This window comes from Vanacampus margaritifer, chromosome 5, assembly GCF_051991255.1.
Source record: "Vanacampus margaritifer isolate UIUO_Vmar chromosome 5, RoL_Vmar_1.0, whole genome shotgun sequence".
Classification (NCBI taxonomy): Eukaryota; Metazoa; Chordata; class Actinopteri; order Syngnathiformes; family Syngnathidae; genus Vanacampus; species Vanacampus margaritifer.
Genome location: NC_135436.1, coordinates 15,916,371 through 15,942,274, shown reverse-complemented (window position 1 = coordinate 15,942,274; position 25,904 = coordinate 15,916,371). Strand labels below are relative to the sequence as shown.

The window sequence follows — 25,904 nt, the reverse complement described above, 5'->3', positions numbered from 1 at the left end:
GGCAAACACAGAGGCGGACAATGCATAAACAAAAGGTTGGGTATCGTCCTAGTACATAAATATGGATGGTTGTCAGCAACTAGTCCATTCTATGGGAACAATATGCGTCTAAGAACTGAGATAATTACAGCCATAGCAGTAACAGTCAGTGGGGATCTACTCAACTTAATCCATCTCTTAATACAGCTACTATTACGTCGCAATTATGGAAATCATCATTATTAAACTGCTGTATGCTAGCACGCAACTGTGCCACACACTTTCATGTTTAGAATTAATTAACATTTCTATGATTATCTATGACATTAATGTCATACATTAATGACATTATTGCTATAGCTCTATTTACGTATAGTCAAACCTGATTTGCTCTAGCCAACCAATCAGAGGACTGTAAAATGATGTCATCGCCACACTTAGGTGGACAAATTTGACATCTTATTGGTAAATTGCTAAGAAGTTTAGTTCTGACCAATCAATCAGAGGATGTGAAAATGCTGACGTCGTTTAGAGTCACCTTGCTGACCCTTTGAGGAATAAAAAAAATAATAATAATCTGACTGGTTAAAAAAACATTCTTAAAATCATTTTACTCAAGCACTACTAATTCTGAACGCCCTGGGTAGATTAGTTTGGCATCTAATTGGACAAAAAACAAAAAACAAAAAAACAATATAACATTCACATACAGTACTAGAAGCACTGCAGAGCAGTACAGATTAATGCTATGAAAAGCTGTATGTAATAAAATGAATAAAATTTTATGAAACAAAAGTGAAATTTAGGTAGTAAATGTAGTGCAGTGCTTCTGACAGTGGCCAACAGAAAAGGCCCTCCTGGCCGTGACCTCTCACCACTGACTTACTACTCTCTTTTTTTCCTGATGGCAAAAGGGAGGTGTCTATTTGTGTAGGGGAATTTGTTTGTTGTTCAAGTGAGATAAGTAAGGCATCTATTAAGGAGTTAATTTCCTAAGGGCTGTGCTATCAGGGTGGCTAGGCATAATTTGAATATGGTAAAATTGTCAAATTTCTCCCCAGTGTTTGCATACATATGGAACACAGAGAATAACTGCTCTTAAAGTGCACTTCTGACTAATCCACCATCCTTGCTGTGTAACTTTTTTTTCTCATATCTCTTCTCTTTGTGTTCTTTTTCTGGTCCACTCCAGATGAAATGGCAGAACAAGAGGTGAAACTGCAGCACCTTTTGTTCTCATTGCACAGGTTGTGCAAACAGCACAGGTTAAGCAAACTGCTCAAAGGACTCAAAGTGAACCAACCCAAGACCAAGCTATAGGTTATCTGCATTTTGTTTTTCCAGTGTGGTCTGAGTTAGTTCGGAGAATTTACATTTACACACAAAAGCTGAATATTCCCATTTGGATAGCTGAAAGGGGCCAAGTGCGAAAATGCCCTACAATACATGTTTGTTATTCATGGTGTTCCCAGGGAGTATCCATTTTGCACACAATATAACAATACAACCCCTTAGCATTTGAATCTAATTTGAGCATTTTGCTTCTCAACTTTTTAAAACAAACAAAGCATTCCTGTGGATTGGAGTGGAATGGGAATTAGCGTAAACACTCAAATAACTGTTTGCACTTAATTCTCTTAAAACAGAAACTCAGATTTGAGGCCTGTTAGTTGAAAGGGTGAAAATATGTATGCTACAGTTTCCATCTACACTGAAATAAAATGCAGGTTCATTTCTCATAACGAAGTTTAACAAAAACTCAAGGTTTCTTGATCACATTCAAGTTTACAAGGTTGGATTGGCCATAAAGTTTCACAATTCAGACAAAAAACAGACATCATGCATGCATGAGTAGCTCGTTGCAAGTATTTTAAGATTAAATCTATTCTTGTTTCAAGCTTTATTTTGACACTTTTTTTTTCTCAAAAGAAGGACCAGCTTCAACAAAATCCACCCGTTTTTATCCATCACTTATTTTTGACTGAAAATGACATCACAGTTGCTCAGGGTTCAGATCGACCAATCATGGTTCAGCTTCAGAAAACAGGTGAGCCATGATTGGAAGTTACATCAGCCCTGGGCAACTGTGATGCCATCTTCAGTCGACAGCAAGTGACAAAAATGGCCGCCCCATGACATGGATAAAAATGGGTGGATTTTGCAGTTTAACTCATATTTACACAAAAACACAATATTATTTAGAATACTGTGTTTAGACTAGTGGGGCTGCATTGAACATGTTGTAACGATAAATTTTGGGTCGACTCCCCTTATAAGTAAATATTTGACATTACTTTTAATACATACACACTGTAAGCCTTTACATGATAGCGAGGGTCTGAGAGAGTGGGCCATAAAACTCTTCCAGTACAAATACACAGTAAATAATGCACTTTAAACTGTACCGTAGTAGCCCATCCTCTGGTAGGGGCACAGAGCAGTCAAGATATGTAGATCAAAGGTAACAACGTGTCAACATTCTTCTGTAATATGAAGTTACACAATGCAGACTCAGCGCAGTGACGCAGCTTTTATCCCTTGCCTCGATTTATGTTGATGCATTCACAAAGCCGGGCAGGAATGCGCCACAAGCGCACGTCCTTCAGGAAACCAATACTTCCTTCCACATTACTGCCTTGCCTTCTAATCCATATGATGAAGGTATCCCTTTGCATCCAGTGCTTGAAATGTATTTGGGCTAGATGTAATTTTGACCAACATATTTATATATCTAGTAGGGAGTACACATAAGAAAGAGAGTATACATCAAGGAAGCTAGTTGTCTTGGCGTGGGCATTGACTCATTCACTGCCATTGAAGGCTACAGAGGTCAAAAATTTATTTGAACTATTTCTATTAGTTTAACATTTTTTTCCACTTTTGTTAACAAGAGTATGAAAACCTAGAATTTTTTATTGTACATTCAGAACAGATATAAAATTTGTGATTAGTCGTGAGTTAATTAGTAAAGTCATACAATTCAATTACGATTAAAAAAATTATAATCGCCTAACGCCCCTAAGTTTTGAATAATCTTTTCTTCTTTTTTTTTTTTTTCAAATCGCATCAAGGGATCAATTATTTTTAATTGTAATTAATTGCATGACTTCAATAGGTGACTCATGATTAATCACACTTTTTATATCTGTTCTAAATGTACAATATTTTTTTTTCTCTAGGTTTTCATACTCTTGTTAGGAAAAGTGGGGAAAAAATGTTAAACTAATAGAAATAGTTCAAATAAATTTTTGACGTCAATGGCAGTGAATGAGTTAATTTCTGGTCAAATGTGCTTTGAATCATAGTCCAGTATGATAGACAATTGGAACTGTGGTTGGCAATGTGACTCTGAGGAACTATTTAACTTAATTATTAATGAGAAAAACAGCGTGCACTGCAATCATTTCTTTTTGACTTGAAGTAAGGCGAGCCTTAATACTTTGCCTCCAGTGGCAAATGTTCCTCCTCTATTGCACAATCACACATCAACATAATATGATGCTCTTTGAACACAAATGAGAATGCAGCTTTGAGCTGGTAACTAATAACGCGTATGCTGCATGACTGTGGTTCACCATCAGTTACAGATCGGCCAAAGGGGAGTCAAGGGATCTCTGCCACTTTAAAAGAACTCCCATGGTCTAAAGAAAGTGATTTGTAGTGCTGGCAGCCAACCAGGTTGTGCGTAGTGTGAAGACTGAAGCCAATGAGGAGCCTTGCCGGGTAGAGGTTACAAAAGAAGCCTTGAACCCAATGACTCAGCAAAGTTGCGTGCGTGTGAGATGACACTTTGCAGCAAATTTAAAGGGCCAGCATGCATGTAGCCGGCCTTTAAAAACGCAGCTGAAGAGAACGGTCGAAAAATCAGGTCAAGCATGCGCTCTCTCCATCTTGTACGGAACATGTAAAGTATGCGGCCCTGGCTGGTTTTCTAGGCTGATAACGCAAACGGTGCAGTCTTGCAGAACTACGCCTATGTTTTGTTTCTCATTCTACTTAGGTTATGGAACACATTGCACTATTTTTGTTGTTAAATTACAGAGCCTGATCTTGGATAAGACCCATTGGCAAGTATAACCTGCCATGAGTTACATGTTACATTTTCTTTCTTTATCCCAGTAATCAGACAGGAATTTGCATCTGTGTTTTATACTGGTATGTTGTACACCAGTGTTAGTAGTAGCAAGAAGAAAAACCTGAGCTGACAGTTATAATTACAGTTGAACCTTAGTGTTTGTTTTGACATGGTGTCTGGTGGATCCCTGAAGTTCATATTTCGAAACGTTTTGTCTTAAAGGAAACAATGGGATCATGATCAATTATTGGTGTATTGTTATACAATACAAGTGTAACAACAAATGTACCATAGTAAATATTAAAATGAATGTAAAAAAACAGTAAAACATCCAGTATTAACATTAGGACTGTGAAATGTGCAATGCATTTCGGTTTCATCAGAAATAAATGGCTAAATGTCATAGTGACCTAAATTACAAAATGTAAAAGTTGAGTTCTTATGTCATTTCTATTTTTGTGTTGTCCTCCATCCCAGCAATCTCATTCCTTAAACATGGCCTATATCACCCTTGTGAACAGATATATCATAGACAAATGGGAAGGTGGAAATCTCATACTTGTAACCATTATATGAATTACAGTTAATTATATTACAGTTAATTATATTGCATTAAACCAGGCTATGGTCCCCGTCCAATGGTTCATATTATGATAATATGTATCCTGAAGTGTGGACCTCTGTAGCAAAAAAATCTGAATGTTAAAAGTTGAATACTCGCAATGACAAAATCCCAATATGAAAAACTATGAAAATATGAATTAAAATAACACACAAAGTAATTTTGATAAAAATGCGTGGTGTTTCTAAAAAATACTTTTCTCCTTAGTTTCCTTTTTTACACATATCTAAGCTAATTCCGTTATCACATATTCAATTACAATGTGATTGCACAATATCCACTATTTCTGCACATGATACTCAATGAATGAGTGTGCGTGACGGCCATCCGGATAAGTCGTGACAACAGCAGATAAAGGTATCTTTTTGTTCACACTAGATTGCATGTTGGTCCAAAGTGCTGTGATGTTCCTCAGGGATCAGTTACCGCAGCACTAGGTTCAAAGCACTTCTCCACATTGTGACTGTGATTTTCTTCTATATTTCCATATATCTCTCTATATCTCGGACCAGGAAATGCTCTTACTTGAACCTTGAGATGGGTTTTTCCCCTTCAGCTAAAAAGCAAAGCTGCAATTTCCTCATTGTTTCATGTGATTCACACTCAGCTGTTCCATAATCTTGTCAAGTGTGTTAAGACAGCTTCAAATCAGGGTCAGGGCTCACCAACCTTTTCGAAACTGACAGCTACTTCCTGTTTAGTGAATAATGCCAAGGGCGACAAGGTAAAAATAAATAAATGCTCATATGCTGTTTGTGTGAGACACCGATCATGTTAATGATTTCTCACAATAATTATAAACAATGATTTAATCATTTGTTGTGCCTTTTTATGTTTTGCTGTGGGGGGGACTCAACCTGGCACCCGCAGACACCAGGATTGTGACCTTTGCTCGAAATGCTACCGCTAACCAGGAACATTTTCCACATGTACTGTATATGCTTTTATACTCTTTATAAGATATGGTATATTTATACAATAGATATGATTTCTTGTCCAAAGATTCTCATATTACTGTAGCATTTCCGCAAGGTTTATCTTGGTTGCCACATGCAGGGCCAAGGCCTACTTACTGATATGATCAGCCTTGCTGCTGTTGGAAAAGGAACAAATTATCCTAAGACAGCCTGATCCAACCTCCAGTTTCTCCAAACAAACACCCCTGTTTGTCTGATACTTGAAAATGACTAATGATGACGGTAATAGAAAAAGACCTTTCACTTAATAAAAAGTGACAACAATATAACAAGAATAGGGATATTATATTGAAGCTAATTGATGCCGACGGGCTGGCAGAACAGCGGTGGCTGAAAGTGATGACATCACTAGGGAGTCTTACCAAAGACGTGTTTGTGTCAAGTGCTGGCAATAACCACTGACAGTGTATCTCAGTCGTTCCACCTTTGGCTGTGTGTTAAAGTCCTGAGGTTTGTCAAGTCGTACCATTAACACATTTCCACTTTCCATTTTTTTGGGAACCTACAAAAGCATCCATTCAAGATTGCAAGATCTCTATCCCCATCTGTTCTAGGCAGCACTGTTGCTTCCTTTTCTCTATCGGTTCCGTCAGTAGACACATAGAATCTAAACATAATTGAATTCAGTTTCTTTTTATACAAGCATTTACCAGTCTATGTACAGTACATGTCAATCATTTTACTGTTTCTACATGCCGCACCAGAGAGTGGACGCTACAGTCTTCATGCAAAAACTGCAAAAAACAAAATAGTTTGCAGTAAAAACGAAAAGACAACCTGCACCACAAATTAGACCTGGTTTTAGCTGGTTTAAAGATTAGTCTACTTTCTGCTACTAAAATATCAGGTGTGCAGGGCGCGTGTAATAGAAAACGGCCAGCATGGCGCAGCGCTGTCTACAAAAATAGAGTCCCCCGTGTGTTTTTCATGCAGTGACACCATGTGACATGTACGAGGCAGGCAGGCCAGCAGGATGCCTCAGCGCTGAATGCCGCACAGTTTTCCAACGCTTACTCTCACAATCAATATACTTACTTACATAACGTTCCGGTTTGGACTGGAGGGGAGATTCCAGCTGACTGCAACATGTGACAGGCTGTGAATGCATTGACCTACTGTATATTTTTTTCCCTTACACTCTTCTCATTAAGGATGGTTGGATTAATACTATGATATCAATATATCGATATGCACATGAAATTCATTCAGCATTGATGTCTTTAAACAAATATGTTCAAATAAGAATTTTCACTTTTAACAGTTTTGAATTGCTTACTTCAATTACGATGTGCCAGTCCGTATCACAACTTGTGACGTCCAACATGCAATTCTGACATGCGGGAGCCGGCAAAATGGCGGACAGAAATTAAAGTGTGGTGTACTGTGGTGTTATTTTACACCACTGGAGAAAGGTGAGACAAGGTGTTAGCACAGTTTTACACTGCAACACAAGCTGTTTGTTCAAACACTTGAAGACGACAAATCCCGATTCCCGAGAGCCACAGTGAGCTCGGAAAAAGACGAGCTATATCAAAAGTCAAGTCTCATACAGCGGTCTTATTTTTTCATGACAGACAGTCATTGCATGTGTGGTGTCTATTCCTTAATCATATGAAGGTTATAATTACAACCTTTTTCTAACACAAGCCACTTCAGATGAGAAAAATAATGACATCTAGTTGGTGATTACTTAAAAAGAGACATTGATTTTAGTCATGTTAACTCAATATTTTGCTCAAGTCTCTTTAAGGGAAATCATATATTTGTTTCTAAATACATTATTCAAGATTGAAGCTAAGAGCTGAAAACCTACAAAGATTGAATTGTGGCGATAAAGCATTAAATAGTTTGTCACCATTTCTTTAAACAGGCCCCAGTAACAACATACTTGGGCCCCTGGCAATTAGTCACCTCTCCCCCACCATATAAGAACTTGAGCTGCACAGTGACGTAGTTGGGTGACCGTTGGACGGAAAGTTAATCACCGTACCTTCCGTCTCTGGACAGGAGTTCACCTGTCTTGGAGTGGTAAGTTCACTAAGACAGACGCTTGTAAGTCAGAAAGATCCAGCCAGAAGAAGGTGGCTCAACAACACTGCTTTATACACGCCATTACAATGCAAATATTGTGTCTGGAAGTTGCACTTATATCTATGCTAACCACGTCCTAGCTAATAGCTAATAGCTAATAGCTAATAGCTAATAGCTGCCCATTAGGATTATTATTAGGAGAATTTCGTTTCACAAACATAGCACTCAATATAAAATACTCATTTTAAATAAAGATCATTTCGAGTAATCTGTTTTATTGTTTTATATTTTGTTAGTTGTTTTAGGGTATGAGAGTACCATCTTACATTCAGTAGAGAGAAGATGTTTCCAATATTAGGAATCATACACTTCACAATGAAACTTGAGTGGGGTGAAAGTCATCCCAGTTTCCTGCCACATTAACCTGTCTGACACGGCACTACAGTAAGCTGATTACGTTGCGGCAAGTGTCCTATTTTAAATGTATTGCACGGCGTGCTTCTAAGTAGAAAGGGCAATTTAACAACTCTGACCTTACATAATCCTGATTTATTCTGATACCCAAAGTCTATGCAGCATAAATTATGTATTTGGGAAGTATTTATTAGTACAATAAGAATGTTCATTTCAAGGCCATGGAATGCTTTTAGCCTACAATTATTCAGGAAGTTACAATCTTTTTTGTCTTTTTTTTTTTTGGCTTCTCTAAATGACACTTGCTCACGCTTGATTACAAGATACCAAACTAATATGGAGGAAGTATCCATGAAGGAAAATTCCCCCAAACCCAAAGTTAGTCATCGGTGTCAAAGTTGAAATGAAATCATGCAAACCGTGGTTATAACAGCTAACATCCAATATTTGATCTGAATCAGAACGATTGTGTTTGAAAGTTAGAAATACTATTTGGTTGTCTTTTCTAACACATATTAAGTTAATATAAATGATCAAATATATACAATGTATTATGAAACCATACAATGAATTTCTGAATGCATTCCTTGCATGCCTAAGATGCATAAATTGCAAGGTTAAAAGCAGACGTTATAAAAAGACAATAACAAACAATAACACTGGTCAGCATCTTTTTCCACACTGACATTTATGGTTGACGTGAATCACCTTCTTCATTAAGTGTTTTAATAGCTTTGTGTTTTTAACACTGGCTAACTAAAATAACTTATTTTAAAACTTTCATGACAGTCAAGAAGGTACAAGGTTAGTTAAAATGGCCTGCACAGTTAATTAATAAAGGTTTTATTGGGAGTTTTCCCCTGGAACAGATTATTTTGAAATTCATTTCTTTGGAAATGTCAGAAATGATTGGCACGTGTATGTGTATCCTTAGGTTGATATACATACCGTACACGAGTGTACGAAAGATACTGCATAATTACAGTGGTGCCTTGAGATACAAGTTTAGTTTGTTCCGTGACAATGCTCCTAACTCATAACACATCTCAAATGTCATGAGAGTAAAGTTCCAGCCTCCCCCCCCCACCCCAAAAAATAAATAAATAAATACAAATAGTAATAAATACAAAAATAATAAATAAATAAAAATTGTTGTAATGATACTTCGCCTAGTGCCCGAAGCCAGCTGGGATGGGCCCCTGCGACCCTTGTGAGAAGTAAGTGGTTCAGAAAATGGATGGATGAATTGTAATGATTAATGAGGAAAACGAGCACTCCATAAAGACATACAGTAACATTACAGTGACATAGAATTAAAAATAATTAAACAGTTTTTGTCACATGGCATCAATTGAATTGCCACCATTCAGCTCTTTCTGGTCTGCTATATGGTACTCATACTAGTTGTTCTTTACAGAGGCTAAAGAATATATGACTGTGAATACTGTTAAATTGTCTGTCTGCATGTACTGCTGCACTGTTTGTATTCAGCCCATTGCATAAAGAGTTCAAGCACTGAAACATAGACACTTTTATGAATGAGCAGTAAGCTAGCGGACTAAAAGGCTAAGCTTTGTGGTTGTTTTAAATAGTTGACTACCACCATCACAGTGCTCGTTTCAAAGTCTGGGAGGTGGACCCGCGCTGGTTGCACCAAAGTCGAGTGAATGCACCATTACATCATCAGGGATTAATATAAATTAATAATTAAATATTGTAAATATTTCAAAAGAATTATGCTTGTATTTACCTTATTGCACTGTTAAGTACTCATGACACAGAAATACACACCAACAAAAACATGACCTCGATGTAAAAAACAAAAAACAAAAAAGTCTGCCTTTTGTTCAAGATATGGCTTTGCTGATGAGATGTTTCTTTGACTTCATTTACGGGGCACAATGGATGGAGAGATGTAGGTCAAGCAGAGAGGGAGAGAGAGAGAAACAGAAGAAAACCAAGTCCCCAGGAGATAATAAGAGAGTAAGGGTCTGCCTGTAAAGGACTGGTGTGCCGCAGAAGAGGGCAGAATTACCCCTGCTGCTCTCTAGTGGCCCACCTGCTGCTTTCTGGCTTCCATCTACGGCTGCTTGGTCAGACAACCCACTGTCTTGAACAGAACTCTCAATACTGCGCACTGGAGAGAATGAGACATCAGACATGGAAATAACAAATAACCAGGAAAATATCACTGACATGGAGACTTGAGATGAAAATAAAGAATGAGAGAAATATGTCACAGTCCTTGAATTCAGACATGATTTCTATTAGGAAAACATTCTCCTTTCTTATGTAATAATTAATGTATTTATTTACAACTGCCGTTATTGCGAAGGGTCATTTTCATAATTGGAGATTAATGTTAAGCAGTGTGACTTTCCCCCAGGGAACAAAATCACTAAAAACAAATACAGTCATGAAAATGAATAAATAACATTCTGTGAGGAAGTACATAACAATAACAACAGTAATAATACTTCATAGAAAAGTAAACATACACTCACAGTATAGGCCGATGTATATACTGTACATTTACATTGTAAACACACATTGTACATTATTCATGTTCACAAAATTGTGTGCGCACTGCAAATATGCTTTGATAATAATTGCCAAGCATTTGCGCATGGACATTTGGGGCTGTCATGTTCCATTGGATTCCTTTGCTTTAGCTGACTCTAGTTTAGCCTGAAGGAGAGATGGTTACCTGCAAGCAACCTCCAGTCATCAAGACAAGAGGACATGCATACACACGCAACACGTGAAAACCCAAACACATAGTTAGCCTCACGCACACGCACACGCCCATACACACGCCATGCCTTAATAATATAACAACTAGATAAAGAGGGCATGTTCCTCCTGCTGTCTGACCTCCTGTTCCTCACAGAACCAATGGGGCATAAGACAGCTCGGCAACTTGTGGACACACCAAGCTTAGAGGATGGCCACACCTTGGATATAATGTGACAGTTGAGGAATTTGCTGCAGGCACAAATGCTTGCAACGTGACTTTAAACTCCATACGTCACTGGAAAATGGTCCAGTGGAAATACTTGAGAGGATGAAAACTGCTTAGAACATGCTCAAATAGCCTACCTGTTTAGTCTTCTGTTATGCATAAGGTTTTGTATGACTTTGTATATTTTTTTAATTATATATTTTTTGGGCTTTTAGCCTTTAATTGATAGGACAGCTGAAGAATTGATAGGAAATGGGAGCGAGAGGGAATGACCTGCAGGAATGGGCTGCAAGGCTCTGGAATCGAACCGGGGTTGCCTGCTCCTAGCACAATCTTTTACCACATGCTAAGGCATTCTGTTTAAGACTGCATTTTAGAAATAGAAGAAATATATTTATTTATAATGTTAATTATGCAACAAAATTTAATTTTAGGAGTCTTGGGCTTTCAAAAGTCAAACCCCTCTTTTTTGTCGGTACAATTTGGTGACTATTTGAACTAGGTCTTGTTTGACTCAGCAGATTGCTAAATTTATTCCCCCATGTGCTAAATGCTAATTTTAAACAAGGTGCTAAATATACAGACAGTTTCCAAGCCAAAAGCAGATCGAGCTGCGTCATTGTGACTGTCAGTGTGACTGTGACGCCTAAGGAAGTTGACGCATGGAACATTCCAGGAAGAAACCTTGTCAATGCTGCCATCTTCTGGACACTAATGGAGCAGAGGTGGTCTCCACGGTAACGCTTGAAGATTATAATGTGCAAGTAAGTCAAGTGACCTTGACCTCGAATAGAAATACACTACTACTACTACTACTACTACTACCACCTTGCTAAAAAAAGAAATAAAATAAAATAAAACATTCAGGCGTGTTTAAACGATCACAGATTTAAAAGGTCACAGAGTAATAATGTAATCAGAACATTGCACTGTTTTTTTTGCTGGTTATAGGCCTACTAACTGAATGCATTTTCTTATATATAAATACAAGCTAACTGAACTGAATGTTCTTTTAGTCATTTTGACATCTAGTTGGAGCACAATTTCAAAAGTTTTCAACTGGCTGAGACGGTTTTCTCATTTCCAGGAAATCATGTTACTGTATTCATTGTTTTGTTGCACACTTACACCACAGCCTAAAAATGATGAACTTCATGAACACACTGCACTCTAAAGAGGCTAATTAGAAAAGCATTAGAGCAAAGACGAATGAATGAGGAAATTTAGACACTATAGTGAAGTTAAAAATTGTATTTATTTTTTTAAAAGGGGGGTACCAATTCAACTCATCTGGACTATTTATTCTTAGAACACATTAAAATGACAATTTAAACACAACACGTTTAAAAACAACAACAATGTTAAAACAAATAAGACAAACGAAATAATACAAGTGCAGAATCTCATGATGTGTTGAAAGCCATGGAAATTAGGTTAAGTACAATAGAAAAAATTATAAATGTCTATTATATTTCTATATTAACAATTAATATATTTAAATTTCCAATTTTCTAATAATCTTCCGTGTCAATAGCAGAAATTATATTTAATATACGTACAGTGCTCAAATATATTAGTACAGTATTATTATAGATCCCACTAGTACATTTGAGACACAAAATTTCCTTAAAAAAAATGCCAGATAATTTTGAAGAAAGGCCTATATATCCCAATATAGCATATTTACTTAAAATTGAATGAAATTAATGACAGTGTTCTATTCTTCTCATTTCTAGTTCCTGATTGTAAAATGACAGTCACCGTTGCGAGTAACGATATCTTAAAAATCAGGCAGAATATCGGTTCATCTATAAAGAGAAAAATGCTCTGTTGGCCGAGTTAAAAAAAAAAAAAAAAAAGACTGCTGAAGATTCACAAGTGGTTTGCACTCTACGGTTACCACCCCTGATATGCTTCCATATCACAGCATAAACGGAAGCCACTGGTTGTCTTCCTCTTTTACTGTCCCTAAAAATATCTCTGGTGCTTTAAGGTGTAAACACCCCAAATAGTCAATAATTCCTTTGTTGTAAACATTGTCAGTGCAGTGCATATGCCTACTTAGGTTAGGCAGAACCATCCATTCCAACTTATTTTTTACTTGTTACAGTAATCCATTTTTTCAACAACAAAAAAATAGATCAATAGAGTTGATGCTGTGTAAACAAACATCAGTACATTTTGACAAATATATGACAAATGATTTCTGCGTTGACATGTAATTTCCTAACTCAGCCACTAGGTAGAGCAACTAGACTTCAATTGTGCTTTTCTGTCTGTCTACCTGTGTAGTGGAGTATCAACCAAGGAGACATCTGGTGAAACACATTGCCGTTGTCTACATTACAACAACCTTGCTTTTTTCCCCTTTTTTCTTTTTTTGAAGGTCAACATGACAAAAATTGCATGAAAAAATTCAATTGGGGAAAAAAATCGTAGTTTATTTCTTGCCTCTGTAGCCTTTGCAATCTTTGTCTTAAGTGCCTTTGCTTACTGTGTACATGCATCAAAATCTTCTATTATATTGTTGGCTGTATTTTGTAGTTCATGTACCCTGCATGACATCTCATTTGTGTGTGTGAGTGAAGTTGGTCATTATGCAAGTGGACATTGTGTCTGCAGGCACTGCGCGTGGGTGTGTATGCGTATACTGCTGGGTTGCAGCTGTCTGAGTGGATAATGCTCAACGGGCACACGCAATCTAAACATGAAATGGCCATGGGGACTGTGCTATAATTGGGGGTCTCTGTGACTCTTGAGTAGAGAGCAAGTGCATTAGAGAACAACATTACAACCGTGTTTCAAATGTTTCATATCTAAATAATGAATGAGCAATCAATCATGCTATGTAAAACAACAGGCTTGGGGAGTAACGGAAAACATGTACCGCCATTACATAATCAGATTACAAAAAAAAAAAAAAAAGTAACTGTATTGCATTACAGTTACAGGAAAAATAAGTAATCAGATTACAGGTACATTTATTAAAAATGGGGATTACTTCGAGGGATTACAATTTCTACGATGAGAAAGTGCGAAAGAGGGCGAGAGAGAGAGAGAGAGAGAGAGAGAGAGAGAGAGAGAGAGAGAGAGAGAGAGAGCAAGAGACAGAGAGAGAGAGACAGAGTGAATTGAGTCAATCAATCAATCGCCTACATGCTTTTTAATTACACAAGGATTTTTGCTATTTGTAGGCTGCCCGGGTCCCTATCACCCACAAATAGCATGGGCACATTGTATATTATGTATATTGTGGTGATATTTATTTATATTTTGTCTTCATGAGCATACTCAATATTAATCCAGTTAGATTACTTTAATATTATGGTACTTGGATTACGTTACTAACCACATTTTTTTAGCAGGTAACTTGTAACTGTAACTGATTACATTTTAAAAGTAACCCTCCCAACCCTGTAAAATAATAACCTTATAACACAAACCTATGACGGACGGCGGAAGGAAATGATTGTTGAATGGAAGTGGACGTGACCCGGAGCGACTTAGTGACTGCTATTTTACAAATTAAAAGTTATTAATTGCCCATAGAGCCATGGAATCTACTACTTCAATCGAAGTTTGCGTGTCAGTTGCACATTTAGTCACATCAGTTTCATTTTTCATTTATTTCATTCATCGTGTATAGGACCTCTGCCAGTTGTAAATGGCATGTATATTATGGGAACACGCAGGTACTCGTTTACATGTACTGACACTGCGGTGTCGGAAGCCTCGCCCACCTGTGCCTCCCCCCTGACCCCTCCTCTTCGCAGCGAGCTGTTTCGTCCTCTCCTCTGCAGCAAAGAAGTCTGTGGTCGCCCTAAAGAATTCCAAAAGAGCTCGGTGGCTCCAGTTGGTCCCACGGTTTTCCGTCACACTGTTCGATGCCGCCGCTGGGTTAGCTGGATCAGTGGAACTTCCTTCACAGTGCGTGGAAAAAACACAATGGCCACCTAGGTTTGTCAGAAGGAGGAAAAAATGTGGGTTGCTCTCAAAAAGCTCCCAGGGTACTGTGGACTGGGTATTTCCCCGGACAGGGTCATCCTGAGCGCATACACTCAGGACTGGGATGGCCACTTCATCCACATCTCTTAAGGGTTCGTTGCGTTCCCAGTAAGCTTCCCAGGAAGCAGAAGTGCTGCCGCTGGTCCCAGTTGGTGCTGGCGATTTACAGCCTACCTGTTCACTTTGACAGAACACAACTTCCTCCAGGCTGCGTAGGGAAGTGGTAGAAAAGAGGGCGTCCGTATGTATGGTAGCGCTAAACACCGTCCTGTATCTAAGCACGGACACACAAAAAGACAAACAAAGAAAAAGCAGAAGCTCAATAGCATGCCTCTTATTATTGCTAACAGCTAGTGAGTGGAGAAGCATTTCTCTTGTCACGATGTCTCTCAGAATCAATCAGTTGCCGCGGCAACGTAAATGTCCTAAATTGTTTGTGCTTTGCTGTGCAGTGCATACATGTCAACCCATAAGGTTTGTCCGTATTTCTTACGGATTTTTAAGTGTTGCAAAAGCATACGGGCGTATTTGGAAATTAATACGGATTTAACTGTTTTCATGAAAATAATAATATTAGTATATATTGCTTACCCTTTTTTAATTTATTTAGTATTTACTGTCGGCTACGTGCTACACGTGTGCATAAGCTCGATTTAAACAACAACCGGTCACAAAATCTCATCTATCGCGCGAGACTTCTAACAGTTTCCTGACATGCGCAGTTAAGAAATTTGTGTTAGCGCGAAAATTGCGAGTCGTTCGCAGTGGTTGAGAAAATTGGGGATAGGCCGGCCAAAAAAACAATATACAACGGACGTTTTCGTTCGGAATGGACGGATTTAAATGGACGGATTTATTTAAGGTAATTGGTCCGTCAAAACTTGGAGAAGAGTATGCATCATGTTCGCTTTGTTCACGGGACATTAAGGTTGCGGCATCTGGCATTTACGATGTCAAAGAACATTTGAAATCAAAGTTGCACGAGAGAAATGTGAAGCAACAAAAAAGTCAATCGTCCATGATAAAATTTTGATTAAAATTGATTCACCTTATGATGCCAGATGGCAGTCACTGTGATATTTAGAAATCAGTTTTTTCTTTGTGCAATAAAATGTCATTTGGAACAAGATACTGTCAATGTCTTCATATAAGAAAGAAAGTAAGGTAAGATTAATGTTATTGCATGAAACAGCTTTAGTATTGATAAAACTGACATAAGGATTTTTATGGGAAAATAAGGATTTTATGGGTTTGTAATACAGGTGGGACCAAATTAGGGTTGACATGTATGGCAGTGGTAAGTCAATACAGTTATGTAATTGTAAAGTGGATTTTTATTATTTTGTCTTCATATACCACCGGTAGATCGGAAATAAAGTAGCCTACCGGTAATGCTAAAATGCGATAAAAGTGTAACCAGATTTTGACTTTGATTTTCATCCCCCTAGAATGTAACATTTTCTTTTTAAAGTCATTCAGTATTTAAGTCTCCTTTAGTTTTCTGAACTGTAAATCTTTAGTGTTTTTAAAGCGTCGCCAAGACAACTGGAGACTTTTTGAATGTCGAGATATTTTTTCATTGGCCAAGTCAAAGGTCTGATCTGATCTTTCCGTGAAGGAAAGTTAGAATTTGGTGACATATGGTGTACTCATTAACTCTTTGACTGCCAGACGTTTTCAGAAACGGGATGTCGCCAGTGCCAGCCGATTTAAGCAGTCTGGCAGTCAAAGAGTTAACGTCATTGGCGGCCCTCCGTAGGTTTTTACTTGACGCCTTTTAACGTCCATGGCAGTGAAAGAGTTAAAAAGTGGGGGTTTTATCCACAATAATTTCAATTGTCCAAATACTTTTGAGCCCCTAAAAAAGGGTGTTTTCTCCATGCTGATTATTTTTGTGAAAAAATCCACTGTAGCAGTAGATTAAGAAAAATATTGTCTAATGTTCTACTGTACGTCTGCTTGTCTTAATACTGTATTATTTTGATTGATGATGACTTTTTCCCCACTTCTTTGTTTTTAATACTTTCAGATAAAAAAATTAAGTGGGGGGGAATTAAACATACCAAAACCCACAAGTGAATAAAGGTTAAAGTACCACTGATTGTCACACTCATCTAAGTGGGGTAGTTTGTTCTCCGCATTTGACCCCACCACTGAGGGGCCTGCGCTCAGGAATCATTTGGTGTTCGAACCCCCTAATTCCAACCCATAATGCTGAGTGTCAAGCAGGGGGGCAAATGGGTACCATCTTTTCAGTCTTTGGTATGACCCGGCGGAGGATTGAACCCACGACCTCCCAATCCCAGGGCGGACACGCTTCCACTTGCCCACTAAGCAACATAGCATGCAATTCATGCTGAATATGATGTTGCATATTTATCACCTGATTTAGTTCAGTGTATTTGACAAATTCACCATCTTGTTGAGTTTAGTTAATGCTGTGGTTAAAAAAAAAAAAAAGCAAACTTCTGCGCTATATTTGAATTTTCTGTCTCATTTAATCCTTACAACGGCCAACACAAGACCACCTAATATCCTGCATGCCCTCTGCATTATTGATTTTTGTCCGACACATCATTATATTAGCTTCCCACAAATAGATTTGTATTGGGATTTGTGTTCTAAAAAAAAATACAATGTTTTGCTACAATAGTACTACACTATGCATAAAATACAATTTTCTATGGAAATGCTACACTATTCTACACATTTAATCTGAGTATAGGCTCAAGTGGGAATATTAGTAACTCTGCCAAGTAGGAAATGAACAAACTATGGAATTGCTTTTGAATGATTGTGCTGATGTATGAATAACAACCCAAATTATCTGTTACATCTTGAGACGAATGGTTTAAGCAAAAAAGAAAAAAAAAATAAGTCAAATTAGGACTTTATATTTAACTATAAACAGGTGTGTGCGGCCTTAGATGATTCCACCCCCTAAAATATTATAATTTCTGATTATTAACCGCAATGGCCAAATTTGACCCATACAGGTATGTCCTTGGTGATAATGACAAAAAAACTGTCTGCCATTACTGCCATCCTCAAGAAAATTGGACTCAATCATGATGATTTCAATAACTTTCATCCATATTCCCTTTCTAAAATCCTTGAAAATGTTGTTGCCTCCCAAATCAAGACCCAACAACGCCCCGAATAAACAATTTCACTCTGATCTTGTACTCTCATCTGACTCTGGCCTACTCACCATTCTCTTCCTCCCAGACCTCTCTGCCACCTTCGTTCACAATTAATCATTCAATTCTGCTTTAGAGTCTGAAATATTTTATCCACATCACAGATAACGCCCTCACTTGACATCATACTTCTCAGACTGAAAACAGTTAATTTGTATCAATAACTGCTCTTCCTCTATTGCCCCACCTGCAACAAGGCGTCCCTCAGGGCTCGGTACTTGGCCCACTCGTCTTCATCCTATACGTCCTTCCCCTCAGTCAGATTATCCATCACCATGGCCTCTATTTTCACTATTATGCCAATGACATCCAAACCCATTGATCTACACCCCCTTTCTGATATTATCTCCTGGACGCAAACAAACTCACGGTACCAAAACTGACATTATTTTAATAGGTCCCAAATCCCTCACGTCACCAAACCTAGACTTTTGCCTCTCCTTTGACAACTCCTCCCTCTCACCCTCACTCCACTACCGGGACCTTGGAGTCATCAAAACTCTGCCAGCTGCCACTTCATCATTACCTGTTCCTGTGACCACATCATCATCCATCCTCCAGAACCTTCATTCCCTTTCCACATCATGGAAATGGGATTTGGCTGCTGTTTAGTGCAGGGGCTGATATTTTCTGATGGGTTACAGGTTCTCTACCACCCCAAAATTTTGTAAAATCCTAAATTATTTGCCTGTTCAGGTAGCAGTAAAATACAAACAACACTAATATATAAACAATATGCAATTGCCTGATTGACTCATTTTGGTGTCCTTGATAAATTAACTCATTCACTGCCATTGACGGCTATAGATGTCAAAAATTCATTTGAACTAATTCTATTAGTTTAACATTTTTTTTCACTTTTGTTAACAAGAGTATGAAAACCTAGAAGAAAATTATTGTACATTTAGAACAGATATAAAATGTGTGATTAATCGTGAGTTAACTATTGAAGTCATGCGATTAATTACAATTACAAATTTTATTTGCCTGACGCCACCTAATTTGTACTAATCTTTTCTTTAAAAAGAATAAATAATTAAAATAAAAGATTAAAAAAAAAAATTCTAGGTTTTCATATTCTTGTTTACAAAAGTGGAAAAAAGGTAAACTAATAGAAATAGTTCAAACTAATTTTTGACGTTTATAGCCGTCAATGGCAGTGAATGAGTTAATGTGTCAACCTTAAACATTTCTTGACAATAATATGTTATATGTGACCTCACTAGTCTACATATGACATTCTGATTAATATTACATTTGTGGAATATGAGTTATGAAGCAAAATACAGCCATTTGTATCAATCTCAGGGGCGGCCATTTTGCCACTTGCTCTCAAATGAAGATCACATCAATGTTGCTCAGGTAACAATCAATCACAGCACATATTGTCCAAAAATTAATTTTGGGGGTTGACTTTTCCTTTAAAATAAAATAAAAAATACAAGTGGCTCTTACATCATTCGATTTTCCAATCTGTATTTCAAAACTGTTGCCTTCTCATACCTGCTGAGGCCCATTTTCTGGTACAGCACCAAGGCCCATTGCATGGGCCAGCAGAGGCCATTCTCAAACCAGCTCTGGCAGCGAAAGACAGGCGACAGGCAGACGGCCGCCGTCACGTAGCTGGACGAGCCGCACTCCCCCAGGTAAGAGAGGAGGAGGCCGGAGCCTGTACTCTCGCTCACTGCATACAGTTTGCTGGCAGGCTGGCGGTAGCGGATGTAGCGCACGGCTTCTCGCAGGTCTGCGGGGTCTCCAAACTGCTGCAGTTTGGCAGTGGTGAGCGGAGCGCCGTTGTGGCTGCGGCGGTTGAAGACTGCAGGGAGGTATCCATGGGAAAGGGCTGTTTGACACAACTGTGGGAGGTAATAAACAGAGACAAATGTGTCCGTTATCTCCACGGGTTACCGAACGCTATGATGGAAACTTTGCAAGAATATAAACAGCATCCATTGCTTCACCAAATGAGTCAATTAGTGGTTTCTCACTCGATTGTAATTCTTCACTCGACCCTTTTAAATTCAGAATATAGCACACGTGTGATTAGCATGTGGTTGTTATTGAATGTTGGCAGGTGGCTATGGTACTGGCCAGGAACTGAACCCACACCGTCTGCACGAAACGAAGCAGCATGTAGAATGTAAATCAACTACAAAATAAGCTTTTACAACAGAGTTTGCCTACATCCCACTAAATGTGTTTTCTATTATATTCCCATGTCTCATTTGAAATTGAATGGAAAAAAGCTGGCCACTATAAAAGTTCATGATGATGAAGTGTTGCTGCCTTAAAATGTCGAATTTATCAGCAAATGTTCACTTTCACCACCTTTAATTGCCCATATAATACAAGCCAAATATGAAAGGTCATCTGGAGCTCATCAGGAGCCAGGATATTGCCTTTTGGCAATTGGCTTTAAACTTGACAACGGACAGACGTGAAAGGAGACCCTGACATTGTTATCACGCAACTCATTGTTATCATTGCAAGCATATACTCAAAGTAAACCAACTACAGAGTAAAATTGTGCAGACGTACAGTCTACCATACAGGAAGGATAATTAGATTAACTGTAGTCAGTGAAATTCTCAATTTTTAACTGTCACTCCACAATGTACAAAAAGCAAATTGTTAAACTTCTAAGTTTAATGAGATATATTAAAATGGAAGTCAACCATAAATATTTCTTGACAATAATACAGTATTTTTTGTTTGTTTGTTTAGTTTTATGTGACCTCACTAGTCTAAACATGACATTCTGATTAAAATAAATGTGTGCAATATGAATTAGAAAGCAAAATGAAGCCATTTTTAATCCATCTCAGCGGACGGCCATTTTGCCACTTGCTGTCGACTGAAGATGACATATTCAATGTTGCTCAGGGCTCAGGTAACAACCAATTACAGCTCATCTGTTTTCTGAAGCTGCGCTGTGATTGGTTTCTACCTGAGAACTATTGATATCATCTTTAGTAGACAGTAAGTGGCAAAATGGCCGCCCCATGAGATGGATAAAAACAGCTGGATTTTGCTACTTAACTCATATACCACTAACACAATATTAACAGGAATATTATATTAAGACTAGTGCATAAAACATTATTGTCCCCAAAAAAATTGTGTGTGGGGGGGGGGGGGGTGGGGGGGGACTTCCCCTTTAAGATTTAATGTTTCCATTTAAAGATTTCTCATTAAACAGTAAGAGAGATAGAATTCCGAATAGAGGCTCAAACTGAACGAGGTGACCTCACCGTGAAATGACATTGCTCATTTCTCAGGTACGATTAATACACTACATCTAGTGTATATAGAAAAAGCAAGATTTCACTGGTTGCTTTATGGACAAATGTCAACACAAATGAGGGAACACAGACATTGCTACATGAGTACACACGCTTGGTTGGCAAAGTTAAATTCACTCAATATCGAACAGCAAGATCTTCATGAAACTTAACGGAATATCTGAATGGAAAAGAAAATAGTCAATTTGAACAGGTAACAGTAATAAGAAAAATCACTCTGCACACGACAAAAATGCTTAATATGATCATTTTGACGTGCTCTGGATATTTTTAACGTGTCCGTACAATTCCATTAAATGTGCAAAGAATGCCGAATGTTTTTCCTGCAGGTTTTATTTGCAATATGCTGCGTAGGTAATAATAATTCATTGTCAATAGTTTAGATATTGAAATTGTCAGTAATATTTTTATGATAATTGCTACTGTCTCTGCCTCAGTGATCAGATTGTTCAAGTCTGAGCTTGTGTAGACAAACTCAAATGATAACGGGCAGCTTTTCCAACGGTGTGTAGGCAGAACCGCTTGTCAGCCGAGTGATAAATTCCTTAAGTGAGGACTCCAAGACGACTTCAGATGTGCTTCTCTAAGGTAACATTAGCAGATTAAACTATAATATACTGTAACCCCCCCCCAAAAAAGAGGATTTTCTTGTACTGGTGAATAGTCAGTATTTTTATTATATCTTCAAACATATACAGTACAGTCATGCTTACAGAAAATGACATGCACTCAATGCAAAAAAATAAGCAAACTAATGAATTAATTTTAATATCCCAAGGCTTAACTTTAATATAACCACATTGAACAATTTGTTTTCATTCCCTATATCAGTTTTACAATATCCTTTTCTTTCACCAAACTCTTCGTTTTAAGTACAAGCTCAAACTTGTGACAGTGTACATATTACTTGCTGTGATTCATGTTACTATATACCGTTCCTTGGGATCAGTAAAGCATCAAGCAAACCAATAACCAAGCATTATGCAATTATCATAATATACTCCGAGTAGTTCATAGTGAGCCTCATTTACTCCTAAATGCGTAGAAATGTTCATACGGAGTGTATATGCAAAGTCACCGTTGAACTTCCCGTTTTCTTCACAATACTGCGCATTTGTTGACGAATCAGAATTAAAGTCTAAATGACAGTGTATGCTTACAGTGGTCAAATTTGCATAAGCCACACCCACATTTTAATTGGCGTATGCCCCTTGTGGTGCCTCAGCCTCAAAAAATGGCAAGTCTAATATGGAAATGGTACACTGAACGAACAAAACACACAGCATTGCCCGGATTATTCTTTCTACATTGTTTCCAGCATTTTCCCCTATTTGACATTTGCATGACATTCGCATTGAGCGCACACAGTATGAAAAATATAACGAGCTCGCACAGTGGCATGAATCCAAAGTGTGCACAGCATTCAATCGACGCAATGCTGCCCTTCCCGTGGCCCCCCTCAAGTCAAGTGATGCTTTATATTGACTCATTCAATTACCTCAGTCAGTGTATTGGGAGAACAGCATAACGACTGACACTGCCTCTGCAGCTGCTCATTTCTATTTCACAAAGCTTTTAAACAGTGGGAAGAAATGACACTGAATGCTTTACTACATCAAAAACACTTAGCCAGGTTGATTTAAAAAGAAAAAAGAAAAAAAAAAGAAGCAAACCTCTGATGAAAAAAAGCACAACAAATCTGTCATGTATAGGCAGCACTGTAATTGTTTTCCATAATGCACTTGCTGGCTACTTTATCAGCTGTCCAATTAAATTAAAATGCCAGCAATCAGTCATACTTTCACAGTTGATGATGTACTGTGCATATTCTTACCAGCCAATTTATTGTGTACCGAAGTATCTAAAATTAGACTCAATATGAGCGCCATTTGCAAAACTTCACAATGATAATGCTCAGTACTGATGTTGGTAAATGAATAGTTCTCTGTGGGCACAATTAAAAGCCATAATTGATGTTTTAAAGTAGAATATTGGTTTAGTTTCTTGTATTGAATTTCATTACACTGTGCAGATGTGCTTAAAAACATTGCCAAATGACAGTCTTTTATAAAAAGGTGCCCTCCACAACATGATCTTCAAGTGTTGAATAGCAAGTGCAGCACACACTTTTTGCAGTCTTAACTTGCTTTCTTATCAGCTTTATTGTCACCAATCGTAGTCAGAAACAGCAGCAACTTATGAGTTCAATTCAAAAGCTGTATCAAGAATTCTTTAACTTTGCACAGTTTTGGTTGAAAGATGTTCATTGAACAGGAACATAGAAAAATTATTTTATTTTTTTAATTGTGGGGTGTTTTTAATTTTGCATGTAATTTTTTTGCTTAACAACGAAATCTGTGCATGTTGCATGCAGTTTATTACAGATTAACACTGCAAAAATATTAATGCGGTAATCATTTAACATGATTATGTCTGCAGGGATGTAATATTCAATTTTGAAGAAAAAAATTGTATTATTAAGCATGTTCCGAATAAAACGAGTGTATTTTAGGTCAAACTCTGTATATGATCTTTTTCACACCAAAACATGTGGCACAGCAGCACAGGATGCTTTATGGAATATAATTAAGATGAGTTTCGACTGACACAATCACAATCTGTAGTTTAGGATGTTATGGCTGTAGTTGTAACTGCACTGCACTTATGAGGACTTGTTCGAGAGTTATTTTGGTCACATTATTTAGCAACATGAGGGCAAAACTATGAGAAATCGTTCTCAACATAATACAGTACAGTTTTACACCACTGCACAATCATATTAATGCACTAAACCTCATCTATTTATTGGTTGTTATCCTGTGCATGATGTAGCCTACTTATGTTAAGTCCCCTCAAGTCGCACCATGTCCACTTTACCTGCAGCACATTTCTGGTGATCTTGCCGAAAGAATTGGGGATGATGAGAAGAACCGGGCTGGTGGAGTGGCTGGACGTCCTGCGCCTCTTCTGGTGGGTAGGAAAAGCCCAGTCCAAAGCCACCAGTCCATCATCGCTCAGCTGCAGGTTGTCCCGCACAAAGTGGACCGGGCTGCCGTAGGACCAGCACGCCTCGTACAAGCTCTGCAGGACGGCACTGGCCCGCCACGTCCAGCCGACCCACGGCGAGTAGTTGGTGAAAGTGACGCAGTTCTTCAGGAGATAGTTGGCCAGGGCGGAAGGTTTGCAGATGAGCTCCACGCTGCGTGTCCGTGGGGTGTCCACTTCTTTCGGCGCAGTGTTAGTACGCTTCTCGGTAGCAGAAACTTTGGAGCTGGACCAGATTATTGCCACCACCAGAACCGCAGCGCACAGGACCACGAGCCATTCCAGCATGGTCACAGTGAGTGCAGCGCGGACGCTTAATCAGCGGGACACTTGTGCACAATTAACACTAATTTGTCCTAAATCCGCGTCCCACTCCACAGCTGTCCTCCAGCGTAATGGAGCCACGCGCAAAATAACAAAATCCTTTTTATTTCGCTCACAAAGTACGTTCATCATGTCTCTGCAGAATACGTCTGTCTGTACCCAAACGGAGACTAAAGGAAACAGCTGCCCGGGCGAGCAAAAATGTGTATGCAAAAGCTGAATGGAAACGCCTCCCTTTCACGTCCAACCCCTTCCACCGTGATGGGCAGGTAGGGCCGGCACGAAGCTGGCACTGAAGTGGCTTACAGAACATATTATTCGTATTTTTGAATATACAGTTATGTAACACACGCTCAAATAATTATTTTATTACATTGATTCAAAACATGATGATAAAAAAATCAATAAAAAAAATCAATATCCATCCAACCCTCCATTCTCTATGCCACAAACAGAGGTGGGCACGTCAATCAATTTTGACCGACCGTCATTCGGCCAATCGTCAAAGTCGGGACACCCATCCGCCGAACCAAACCGTAATTGTCAATCTATCAACGTTATTTCAACCAGGCTTCCATCATTGCTAAATTACAGACACTATTTGAGGACAGTATTTTCGGCAGTAAATTTTATGAGCGCAGCGCAGTCTGTCAATCAATTGTCAGTCCATCAACATTATTTTAACCACTTCCGTCAAATTACAATTTGTCACCACTATTTTCCACTTGACGTTGTTATGTTACTTCTTTTCCTCACTAATATTGCCACTAATATGTACGGACGTAACTGCCAACAATACAACCGCACATGGCCAATGGACTCAATACTTCCTCTTTTTAGGACCCCTTAGATGTTCAATAATCTGCCTGACAAAAAATACTTTAAAAAACAAACAAACTCCTAGCTGTCTAACAACGTGCCCAATTACTAACACAAATAAAATAACTGTAGCCAACTATTTTGTGAAA

General features: G+C 38.2%; 1 protein-coding gene across 2 annotated transcripts; it reads right to left on the bottom strand.

The window, feature by feature from the left end:
- Positions 1–12,302: 12,302 nt before the first annotated feature.
- On the bottom strand, positions 12,303–25,194 carry abhd15a (abhydrolase domain containing 15a). 2 transcript variants are annotated; one of them, XM_077566832.1, is made up of 4 exons: positions 24,445–25,192; positions 19,769–20,121; positions 15,240–15,339; positions 14,775–15,013 (listed from the first exon to the last, which is right to left on the bottom strand). In XM_077566832.1, the coding sequence occupies exons 1-4, from the start codon at positions 24,898–24,900 to the stop codon at positions 14,933–14,935; spliced, it is 990 nt and encodes a 329-aa protein (XP_077422958.1). In that variant the 5' UTR covers positions 24,901–25,192; the 3' UTR covers positions 14,775–14,932. The 2 variants fall into 2 exon arrangements, with proteins under 2 accessions (XP_077422957.1, XP_077422958.1); XM_077566831.1 differs by having other exon boundaries at positions 12,303–15,339; positions 24,445–25,194.
- Positions 25,195–25,904: the final 710 nt, after the last annotated feature.

What these genes read in the sequence shown, in the direction of transcription:
- abhd15a (XM_077566831.1), bottom strand. Translation starts at nt 24,900, where the DNA reads ATGCTGGAATGGCTCGTGGTCCTGTGCGCTGCGGTTCTGGTGGTGGCA. An exon ending in TCACCAGAAATGTGCTGCAG is followed by an intron (nt 20,122 to 24,444) that starts GTAAAGTGGACA and finishes TACCTCCCACAG; the next exon opens with TTGTGTCAAACAGCCCTTTC. An exon ending in CAGAAAATGGGCCTCAGCAG is followed by an intron (nt 15,340 to 19,768) that starts GTATGAGAAGGC and finishes GTCCGTGCTTAG; the next exon opens with ATACAGGACGGTGTTTAGCG.